Source organism: Eretmochelys imbricata, chromosome 24, assembly GCF_965152235.1.
Source record: "Eretmochelys imbricata isolate rEreImb1 chromosome 24, rEreImb1.hap1, whole genome shotgun sequence".
In the NCBI taxonomy this organism is placed as follows: Eukaryota; Metazoa; Chordata; order Testudines; family Cheloniidae; genus Eretmochelys; species Eretmochelys imbricata.
Genome location: NC_135595.1, coordinates 19835033 through 19846983, shown reverse-complemented (window position 1 = coordinate 19846983; position 11951 = coordinate 19835033). Strand labels below are relative to the sequence as shown.

General features: G+C 52.6%; 1 protein-coding gene across 1 annotated transcript in view; it reads left to right on the top strand.

Moving 5' to 3' along the window:
• Positions 1 to 388: 388 nt before the first annotated feature.
• LOC144279630 (phospholipase A2 inhibitor and Ly6/PLAUR domain-containing protein-like) overlaps positions 389 to 11951 on the top strand; it is a 68064-nt gene continuing 56501 nt past the window's right edge. The window contains exons 1-4 of the mRNA XM_077841205.1: positions 389 to 482; positions 1962 to 2078; positions 2438 to 2590; positions 2777 to 2920. Coding sequence (XP_077697331.1) covers positions 389 to 482; positions 1962 to 2078; positions 2438 to 2590; positions 2777 to 2920 — 508 coding nt within the window. The remainder of the gene's footprint in view (positions 483 to 1961; positions 2079 to 2437; positions 2591 to 2776; positions 2921 to 11951) is intronic.

The window sequence follows — 11951 nt, the reverse complement described above, 5'->3', positions numbered from 1 at the left end:
GAGTCGACACTTTCCTGGTGCTTGCATTTCAGTGTAGAGTATATAGAGCAATATGAACAAGGGGTCGACAGTTTAGCTCGTACTGACTTCACTCATGCCTTAATGTGGCCGGTTGTAAATCGAGGCAAATATCTAGATGAGCTGATGTACCCCCGGAAGACCTGTGTGTACCCCTGGGGTATACGGACCCCTGTCTGAGAACCACTGATTTCCACTAATGCAAAAGGGAATTGGCCTCAGTACACATTGGCATCATCTGATCAGCCAGTGTCACATGCAGGGCTGTGAAATCTCCCATCTCTGGGTCCACCAGGATGTCATGGGGCAACCCAAGCTGATCCCCCAGGGGGCAGGTATTTGCCAACCTGCCTGATAAAACCACAGCCAGATGCTTCCTCGCTGTTCTGCTCACTGCAGTAAACACCCGGGCACCATGTGGGTGGCTCTGCCCCTCTGCCTGCTGTCCGCTCTCCTGGCCACAGGTGAGTCCCGTCCGTCCCCCGGCACAGGGAGCCGGAATTCACCTGGGGAACGTGCCGCTGTCGATGGCGGATTCTGGGCTCAGGATGGAATTTGTGGGTAAAACCAGCGAGAGGAAAACCCAGGGCCACGTCCCCCGGCTGACTCGGGGAGAGCAGGGATTGGAGCCTGGGACTCCCACAGCCCAGGCTAGGTGCCTGGCCAGGGGGTCAGAGTCCGTCCGTCCTTCCTTCTTCTCGTTCCTCCTCCAGCTCTCACCCAGGCTTGGGGTCATCCCGATGAGGAGCACCACCCCCATCCACATATAATCCCGCTTGGAAATGTTCCCCTGCCCACCAGCGCTGAGATTCCTGCCAGGACTCCTGGGTTCATCCCCCGGGTTTGAAAGGGGAATGGAGGTGCAACGGGTGGGGGCTGGGAGCCAGGACTTCTGGGCTCATTCCCCAGCTGTAGAAGCGGGCTGGGGTGTAGTGAGTTTGAGCAGAGACGGTTGCAAATCAGGACTCCCGAGTTCTGTCCGTGGCTCTGAAAGAGGAGTGGGGTCTCGTGGGTTAGAGTGGGCTGGGAGTCAGGAGTGAGGACTTCTCGGCTGTCTTCTTGGTTCCTGAATTGAACACATCTTTGTTCTACCTCAGTTTCCCTATTTCTTAGATGGGGAGAATATCACTTTGCTACCATCTAGGGACATAGAAGTGGCAGAGGAAGGCGTTCTGAGGTTTAATGGATGTTTCCACATGAAAGCTCTAAAAAAACCGAAGTGGGAAAATTTTTCTCTTTCTTTCTTTCTTTCTTAAAACTACCTGACGCTCACGTCATGAATTTAAAGGCCCCACCCTCTGGAGAGGAAAGAGTTGATGCTCCTGGGATCGCTAGCTGGAGGTGCACAGCCATCAATCCAAAGGCTTAAGAAGCATCAATCGTATTCTGAAAAAGAGAATTGGCAGGATCAGCGATGAAATGTGGGCTGAAGTCAAGTGTGGCTGAGCTGACGTAACTCTGAGAGCAGAGAGTGACAGCGGGGGGTGTGTGTGTGTGTGTGAAAGGTTCACCGCAAAGCCAGGCAGAAACCCCTCCGCAGAGCAGCCGAATTCTTGTTTTTCTGTCTACACAGACGTGTGGGGTTTGTTCGCAGGCACAAGCTGCACCCCAGATAGCCACGTCAGAAGATGAAAATGTATTCTAGCCACAGACACTCAGGCAGCAAACAGACTTGTCTGCAGTGTTGAGTCAGATACAAATGACCAGCTAGCAAGATGCCTTTCCCCATCCGGAGAGTTAAATGGAACTGGGCAGAACTGCTGCAAAAGCAGGTGGCATTTCTCCAAGATCTGCCTGCCCACACGTTCAGTGAGGAGGCATTGGTGGTAACAACTCCCACAGCGCCACCTCTTGGTTCCTGGTGGTATTTCGCCCACGGGCACTGCCTGGGGAGGGGTGGGGAGCCGGGGTTTGTACTGAGAAGGGATTTTTCCAACCTCCAGGGAGCGCTCTGCAATGCGAGGTGTGTGCGTCCAGAGAGCTATCGTGCTCCGGCCCCCTGCAGCCCTGCGCCCCCTCGGAAGGGACCTGCGTCACCGTCGTGGCAGAGATCAGGCTGGGTGAGTGAAAGAAGATTTCTACTAAGTGTAGACACCATTGTCCTCCTGAAGCCAGGGGTCGAACCCAGAAATCCTGGCTCCCAGCCCCTCCCCCTACTCTAACCAATAGACTCCACTCCTCTCCAGGAGCAGGGACTGCTCAGTCTGGAAAGATAATGTCATAGACGGGGGATGGGATGAGATGGGGAATTGCAGTGGGTGACAGTGGGGCCTGGGTCAGACAGAAGAGAGGATTTTATCGGGGGTCGGAAGGAAGATGAGATTAGTTGGGGGTGGGGTGGATGGAACAAAAGGGGAGGATGGAGCAGCTGGGGGTCCATTGGGGAGCTCAGAGGTGATGCTCTGTTTCCCTTCCACAGAGGGATCCTCCTTCTCCTACACGGGTAAATCGTGCCTGGAGCCCCAGAACTGTGAGCCCGGCCCCTTCTCGCTGACCTACGCGCACAATGTCACCGTGCGGGCGAACATCGCCTGCTGTGACACCGACGGCTGCAACGCCGGGGCCATCTCAGGTGCGTGTCTGCTGCAAACCTAGAGCCGTGCTCTGGCCACACCTGCCTGGAGATAACCCAGGAGTCCTGGCTCCCAGCCCCCCTGCTCTAACCACTAGACCCCACTCCCTTCCCCGAGCTGGGATCGAGCCCAATATGTGGTGACTCCCCACCCCTGGCTGACTGTGTGTGTCTGACTGTTCTCAGTGCCAACTGTGAGCTCCGTCCCCAACGGCCAGCAGTGCCTGACACTTTTCAATGTGGAGCCTTTTCACAGGCAGGGGAGTGGGATGTTGGCTTGCACCGGTGCCGAGGACCATTGTGTTGACGAATCTGGGCGATTAACAGTGGGTAAGTCCTCCAGATGGGGGCGGGGTCTGAACACAGAGCACAAGGTGGAGCCCAGCTGTGGCTGAGTCCCAGCCCCCCTTGCTCTGACCCTCTAGACTCCACTCCCCTGGCAGAGTTGCAGAGAGAACCCTGGAGTCCTACTTGCCGAGATGCCAAAGGAGCACCCAAGGAGGATAAGGCCACTGCGGAGAAACTAAATGAATTCTGTGTATCTGTCTTCACGGCTGAGGATGGGAGGGAGATTCCCAAACCTGAGCCATTCTGTTTGGTGACAAATCTGAGGAACTGTCCCAGATTGAGGAGTCATTACAGGAGTTTTTCCAAAAAATTGATAAATTAAACAGGAATAAGTCACCAGGACCAGATGGGATTCGCCCAAGAGTTCGGAAGGAACTCAAATTTCAAATTATAGAATGACTAACTGTGGTTTGTAACCTACCATTTAAATCAGCTTCTGTCCGAACTGGCTGGAGGATGGCTAATGACACACCAGTTTCGAAAAAGGGCTCCAGAGGTGATCCCGGCAACTACAGGCCAATAAGTCTGACTTCAGTACAGGGCAAACTCATTGAAACTAGAGGAAAGAAGAGAACTGTCAGCCACATAGATGAACATAATTTGTTGGGGAAGGGTCAACATGGTTTCGGTAAAGGGAAATCACGCCTCACCAATGTACTAGAATTCTCTGAGGGGATCAACAAGCGTTTGGACAAGGGGGATCCCGTGGATATAGTGTACTTAGATTTTCAGAAAGCGTCCCTCACCAAAGGCTCTTAAGCAAAGTGAGCTGTCATGCGATAAAATCCTCTCATGGCTCAGTAACTGGTTAAAAGATAGGGAAAAAAGGGTAGGAAGAAATGGTCAGTTTTCAGAATGGAGAGAGATAAATAGTGGGAGTCCCCCAGGGATCTGCACTGGGCCCAGTCCTATTCACCATATTCCAAAATGTTCTGGAAAAAGGGGTAAATAGTGAGGTGGCAAAATTTGCAGAAGATACAAACCTACTCAAGATAGTGAAGTCCAAAGGAGATTGCGAAGGGGTACTAAAGGGTCTCTCAGAACAGGGTGACTGGGCAACAAAACGGCAGATGAAATTCAATGTTGATGAATGCAAAGTAATGCACATGGGCAAATGTAATCCCAGGTAGACATATACAATGATGGGTCGAATTTACCACTCAAGAAAGATCTTGGAGTCATTGTGGAGAGTTCTCTGAAATCATCCAGTCATGTGCAGCGGCTGTGAAGAAAGCGAACAGAATGCTGGGAATCATTAAGTAAGGAACAGAGAATAAGACAGACAATAGCATGTTGCCTCTGTATAAATCCATGGGATGCCCACAACTTGAACACTGCGTGCGGATGTGGTCGCCCCATCTCAAAAAAGAGATATTGGAATTGGAAAAGCTTCAGAAAATGCCAACCAAAATGATGAGGGGGATGGAACGGCTGCCATATGAAGAGAGATTAATAAGAGTAGGACGTTTCACCTTGGAAAAGAGACGGCTAAGGGGGAATATGATCGAGGGCTAGAGAAGGTTGGAGGGTGTGGAGGAAGTAAATAAGTAAGTGTTATTTACTCCTCCTAACATAAGAACGAGGGGTCACCACAGGCAGCAGGTTTAAAACAAACCAAAGGAAGTACTACTTCACACAATGCACAGTCAACCTGTGGAACTCCTTGCCAGAGGATGTTTTGAAGGCCAAGACTATAACAGGGTTCAAACAGGAACTAGAGAAGTTCCTGGAGGACAGGTCCATCTGTGGCTATAGCCAGGATTGGCAGAGAAGGTGGCCCCAGCCTCTGTTTGCCCAGGAGCTGGGAATGGGTGACGGGGGATGGATCACTGGATGATTCCCTGTTCTGTTCATTCCCTCTGGGGCACCTGGCATTGGCCAGAGGATACTGGGCTAGATGGACCTTTGGTGTGACCCAGGGGGGCCATTCCTCTGTTATGTTCTCACGTTGTTCCAGGCCCCTGCTCTGAGCACTAGACCCCACTCTGCCTGCAGAGCCGGGTGCAGTTATGCTGGGAGGGGAGTGTGTGAGAAACCACATGGGGGTCGGGGGAGGGGGGATGTGGGAGCCCCTTATTACGTCTCTCTCCCCCTGTCCAGGTGGCATCACTGTGATGAAGATTGCGGCTGGATGTGCCTCCCCTGGCGCTTGGGGGAAGAGAGTGGGGGAGAGGAAATACGTCCAGTGTGTGGGGGATTGGCTGATCCGGGCCAAGTGCTACCCAGCTCCCAGGGCCGGCGGGGGCATCGGGGAGCCCTGAGCCCCGGCCTGGCATCCTCCCCTTCTGCTGCGTGCTGGGCTGCAGTGAACCTCCCTTCAGCAGCCACCAGCTGCTGCTTCTCTTTCGGGGGGATTGCGGGTTCCTGTTGTGCATTGGCTGAATCAAGCGAGTTGTGGGGAAAGCACCCCCCTTGCTCCTTGTCCCCTGACCGCCCCGAACCGGGCCCCCCCGTCCCTATCTGTGCACAAGTGATGCTGGCAGGAAGAGAACCCGAGAGTCCTGACTCCCAGTACCCCACCCTGTAACCCACCAGAGCCCACTCCCTTCTGAAAGCCAGGGATAGAGTCCAGGAGTCCTGGCTCCCAAGCCCCCTGCTCTAACCACTGGACCCCTCTCCCCTTGCAGGGCCAGGGAATGGAACCCAGGAGTCCTGCCTAGACCCCCTCCCGGAAGGCAAGGCCCATGGCTGGGGGAAAGGCATCGGCTGGCTGAGCTCCCCTGGGGAAGGAGGGCTGTGGGAAGGAGAGGCCGTGGCTCACCCAGCTGTCCAGGCGGGCGGGAACGCCCTGGAGGGGAGCAATGTCCTTCTAGGTTGATTTTGCAGGGCTCAGTTCGTCCCGCTCTCTGGGGCGGCTCCACTGGGAGTGCCGGGCTCAGGGAAGGTGTCAGGAAACAGGGCAGATCCCCCCAGCCGGTGGTGCTCTGTGAGCAGATTTCACCCCGCGTGAACTCCTGGATCGCTGCCCCCGTCTGACCCCGGAGTCACAGCCAGTCCCCTCAGATACTCTCAGACAAGCTGGACTTTGTGAGGAAACCTCACGTACACCCCAAACCAGCCCACCCAGGTCGTCCCCTGCCCCAGGAGACTGGTCACTTACCCCAGAGCCACGGGACCCCAGATCCTACACCAAAGGCAACGCTGGCAGCCAGGTCTGTAGGAATCTCAGTAAAGGTTCGTGAGCTAAGGAAAGGGAATGAGGGTCACGAGGGGTTAAAGCCGGTAAAATTCATACCCAGGTGAGTCGTAGTCTGTAATTCCAAACGGTGGCGGTGATGGGAGAAACTGCCATTTTTCCCAAGTCTTTTCAGGTGCCCCCAGACGGTCTCCAGGGCTCCCCGCTTTGCATCCCGTTCTGGTCCCTGTAAGAGTCCAGCCGGCCCAGCGAGGCAGGATCCTTCCCTGAATGCATCCTTACAGCTTCTTCTCCCAGAGAACAAGCTGGCAGGGCCCCCACCCACGTGGGCTTTGCATTCGATGGGGGGAGGGAGGAACGCGGCGGTCTGCACACACGATGGCCCCTGCCTTTGGGGTCAGCACTTTTCTGGTGCTAAAGTTACTCCTTAGCATCCCTCCGGCATCTCTGCTGGGTCAGTGAGTCCCAGGGCTGTGCTCAGGGTGAATGGTTGTTACTCCACTAAAACAGCAGATGGGGAAGAGAAAACCATACCACGGCCCATTGGTTTTCATGAAATCGAAACTCCAAACACACTGTTCTACCTTCGCCATGCCTTTGATCTAGGCCAGCGGCTCTCGACCTTTACAGACAGCTGTACCCCTTGTGGGAGTCTGATGTGTCTTGGGTACCCCAAATTTCCCCTCACTTAAAAACGACTTGCTCACAAAACCAGCCATAAAAATGCACAATGTCACGGCCATGCTGCTGCTGACAAGCTGCTTCCTTTCTCATTTCCGCCATTATAAAATAACTCGGTGGGAACACAGGACAAATCCTGCACTGGCATTTCAGTGTAGAGTATATAGAGCAATATGAACAAGGGGTCGACAGTTTAGCTCGTACTGACTTCACTCGTGCCTTAATGCAGCCGGTTGTAAAACGAGGCAAACATGAAGATGAGCTGATGTTCCCCCCGGAAGACCTGTGTGTACCCCTGGGGTACATGGACCCCTGGCTGAGAACCACTGATCTGCACTAATGCACAAGGGAATTGGCCTCAAGACACATTGGGATCATCTGATCAGCCAGTGTCCCATGCAGGGTTGTGAAATCTCCCATCTCCGGGCCAACCAGGATGTCACGGGGCAGCCTCAGCTGATCCCCCAGGGGGCAGGTATTTGGCAACCTTTCTGCAGAGAAGGACCTGGGGATTACAGTGGATGAGAAGCTGGCTATGAGAGAGCAGGGTGGCCTTGTTGCCAAGAAGGCCAACGGCGTTTTGAGCTGCATCAGTAGGAGCGTTGCCAGCAGATGGAGGGAAGTGATTGTTCCCCTCTATTCGGCACTGGTGAGGCCACATCTGGAGTACTGGGTCCAGTTTTGGGCCCCCCACTACAGAAAGGATGTGGAAAAATTGGAGAAAGTCCAGCGGAGGGCAAGGAAAATGATTAGGGGGCTGGGGCACGTGACTTAGGAGGGGAGGCTGAGGGAACTGGGCTTCTTTCGTCTGCAGAAGAGAAGAGTGAGGGGCGATTTTATAGCAGCCTTCAACTACCTGAGGGGGTCCCAAAGAGGATGGAGCTCGGCTGTTCTCAGTGGTGGCAGATGACAGAACGAGGAGCAATGGTCTGCAGTTGCAGTGGGGGAGGTCTAGGCTGGAGATTAGGAAACACTATTTCAATGGGAGGGTGGTGAAGCGCTGCATTGGGTTTCCTAGGGAGGGGGTTGAATCTCCATCCTTTGAGGTGTTTAAGGCCCAGCTTGCCACAGCCCTGACTGGGATGAATTACTTGGGGTTGGTCCTGCTTGGAGCAGGGGTTGGACTAGATGACCTCCTGAGCTCTCTTCCAACCCTGATCTTCTTTTGTTCTCTGATTCTCTGAAGCTGCCTGCCATACCCACAGCCAGCTGCTTCATCGCTGCTCTGGTCACTGCAGAAAATGCCCGGCCACCGTGTGGGCGCCCCTGCCCCTCTGCCTGCTGTCTGCAGGGAGTGCGGGTCTCTTCTGGGGTGTATGTACCCCACGCTGGCCCAGCGAGCGCAGGGAGAAAATGGCCGAGCAGCGGGAGGGGTTTGCAGATTCCTGGGCACAGGGACTAGCGTGAGGGCCGCGCTGAGCTGCGTGAGCCGGGACCGAGCCATGCTTGGCCAGGAGGGGACACTGTTGCACCATCGCACTGACTCACATGGTCTGAGTTCTGGGAGCCAGGACTCCTGGGTTCTATCCCCAGGTCAGGGACGGGGTGGGTCTAGAATAGGCTGGAAGCCAGCAGCAATTAGGACTCCTTGGTTAAAAGAACAGGAGTACTTGTGGCACCTTAGAGACTAACCAAGTACTCCCGTTCTTTCTGGGGATACAGACTAACACGGCTGCTACTCTGAAATCTGACTCCTTGGCTGTATTCGTGGCTCTGAGTCTGACACTGCCTCTTTCTGCCTCAGTTTCCCTGTTTATAAGATGGGGATAATGTTCCCTTCCTCCCACCTGGGACCCTGGCAAAGGCAGGAGAAGGCTTTTGGAGGTTGAAGTGATGTTTCCAGAGGAAAGCTCTGGAAAATACCAAAGTGGACCAATTGGTTTTCTCTCTTTCGTCCTTCAATTAAAAACTTATGTTCACTGACTGAATTGAAACTTTCCCAAGCTCTGGACAGGAAAGAGTTAAGGATCATGGGATCTCTTCAGCCAGCCCAGAGTTTTTGCATGCACGATGGAGGTGTGAAGCCATCAGTGGCAAGGGTGAACGATCACCAATCAAATTCGGAAGAAGAGAGTTGACAGGACAGGATGGTCCCCGGCTTTGGAGTCGACACTTTTCTGGTGCTAAAGTTCTTCATTAGCATCGCCGGGTGTCTTTGCTGGGTCAGTGAGTCCCAGGGCTGTGCTCAGGGTGAATGTTTGTTCCTCCATTAAAACAGCAGACGGGGAAGGGAAAACCGTACAACAGTCCATTGGTTTTAATGAAATCGAAACACCAAACACACTGTTCTACCTTAAAAAGAAAAGGAGTCCTTGTGGCACCTTAGAGACTAACCAATTTATTTGAGCATGAGCTTTCGTGAGCTACAGCTCACTTCATCAGATGCATACTGTGGAAACTGCAGCAGACTTTATATATACACAGAGAATATGAAACAATACCTCCTCCCACCCCACTGTCCTGCTGGTAATAGCTTATCTAAAGTAATCTTCAGGTTAGGCCATTTCCAGCACAAATCCAGGTTTTCTCACCCTCCACCCCCACACACAAATTCACTCTCCTGCTGGTGATAGCCCATCCAAAGTGACAACTCTTTACACAATGTGCATGATAATGAAGTTAGGCCATTTCCTGCACAAATCCAATGGCATAACATTCTTTTTCACTGACTGACCAGTTGCTTTCCCTCTCAGACAGTTTTTTGGTGAGAAACACTACAGGGTGGAATTCTTGATCAGGTCCTTTCTGCATTAAAACTGCTCCCACACCACGCTCGGACGCATCTGTGGTTACTAGGAACAGTTTGTCAAAGTCTGGGGCCCTTAGTACAGGGTCAGACATGAGTGTCGCTTTAAGCTGGTTAAAGGCCTCCTGACACTTTTTGGTCCACTGAACAGCGTTTGGCTGTTTCTTTTTGGTTAGGTCTGTCAGCGGGGTGGCGATTTGGCTGTATTGCGGTACAAATTGTCTGTAATAACCAGCCAAGCCTAAGAAGGATTGAACCTGTTTCTTTGACTTTGAGACAGGCCATTTTTGGATCGCATCCACTTTGGCTGATAGTTCCTTGACCCACCTGGTGTCCAAGGTAAGTCACACTGTTTAGGCCTATTTGACACTTCTTAGCCTTAACAGTTAGTCCTGCCTCCCTTATGCACTCAAGGACTTTTTGTAGATGTTCCAGGTGTTCTGCCCAGGAATCCGAAAATATGGCCACATCGTCAAGGTAGGCGACTGCATATTCTCCTAATCCCGCTAGGAGACCATCTACAAGTCTTTGGAAGGTGGCGGGTGCATTCCGCAGCCCGAAAGGGAGGACATTAAATTCATACAGCCCGAGACGTGTGATGAAGGCTGAGCTTTCCTTGGTGGATTCATCTAGCGGTACCTGCCAGTACCCCTTGGTTAAGTCCAAGGTAGAGATGTACTGGGCCCGTCCCAGTTTCTCTAATAGTTCATCTGTGCGTGGCATTGGATAGTTGTCTGGGCGAGTTACAGCATTTAGCTTATGATAGTCCACACAAAAACGTATCTTCCCATCTGGTTTGGGAACTAGAACCACTGGAGATGCCCATGCACTCTGTAACATATCCTGGATCTCCCGGTCTATAGCAGTTTTAGCTTGAGGAGACACCCGGTAAGGTTGGACTTTAATTGGGTGAGCATTACCTGTGTCAATGGAGTGGTATGCCCGTTCAGTCAGTCCTGGGGTGGATGAGAACGTCGACGCGTAGCTAGTGCACAGCTCCTTGGTCTGCTGTCGCTGCATACGCCCAAGGGTCATGGAGAGGTTCACCTCTTCCACACCACCAACAGTTTTCCCTTCGTAATAGACACCTTCAGGCCACTCAGCGTCGTCTCCTCCCTGGGCTGTAAACTGACAAAGCTTTAATTCTCTGGAATAAAAGGGCTTTAGAGAATTAATATAGTACACTTTAGCTTTCGGTTGGAGGTGGGGAATGCTATGAGGTAATTAACAGCTCCCAGGAGCTCCTGGACCATGAATGGCCTTTCCCTTGATGCTTCCATTTTATGGGCCTGGAGCGCCTTTAAGACCATGACCTGGTCCCCTACTTTGAAGGAACGCTCTCTGACATGTTTATCACACCAGGCTTTCTGCTCTTTTTGAGCATCCTGTAAGTTTTCTTTAGCAAGGGCTAAAGAGGTTCGGAGGGTGTTTTGTAGGTTGGTTACAAAGTCCAGAATGTTAGTTCCTGGAGAAGGTGTAAATCCCTCCCATTGCTGTTTCACCAACTGTAATGGCCCCTTAACCTCACAGCCATATACAAGTTCAAATGGGGAAAACCCTAAACTGGGATGTGGTACAGCTCTGTAGGCAAAGAGCAACTGCTGCAACACTAGGTCCCAATCATTGGAGTGCTCATTTACGAATTTACGTATCATGGCCCCCAAAGTCCCATTAAACTTCTCCACCATGCCGTTTGTTTGATGGTGGTAAGGAGTGGCAACTAAGTGATTTACCCCATGAGCTTCCCAGAGGTTTTCCATAGTTCCTGCCAGGAAATTAGTCCCTGCACCTGTGAGGATGTCGGAGGGCCAACCTTCCCTGGCAAAAATGTCTGCTAGTGCCTGGCACACACTTTTAGCCCTGGGGTTGCTTAGAGCCCCTGCTTCCGGCCATCGGGTGGCAAAATCCATGAAAGTCAGTCTGTACTGCTTCCCTCTGGGTGTCTTTTTCAGAAAAGGACCCAGAATATCCACAGCTACTCACTGAAATGGAACTTCAATGATGGGGAGTGGTTGGAGAGGGGCTTTGACCTGGTCTTGGGGTTTTCCCACTCTTTGGCATCCTTCACAAGACCGGACATAGGTAGAAACATCCTTGCCCATTCCCTCCCAGTGGAATGGCCCCCCAAAAACGGTCTTTGGTCCTGTTCAGCCCAGCATGGCCACTAGGGTGATCATGGGCTAAGCTCAAGAGCTTGGCCCGGTATTTAGTTGGACCTACCAACTGTCTCTGAGGATGCCAGTCTTCCTGGTGTCCACCAGAAAGAGTTTCTTTGTATAAAAGTCCTCTTTCTACAACAAACCTGGATCGATTAGAAGAGCTGAGAGGCGGTGCGTTGCTCCGTGCCGCCGTCCAAGCTCTCTGGAGGCTTTAATCCGCTTCCTGTTCGGTCTGGAACTGTTCCCTTGATGCTGGAGACATCAGTTCCTCATTGGATTGTGGACCTATGC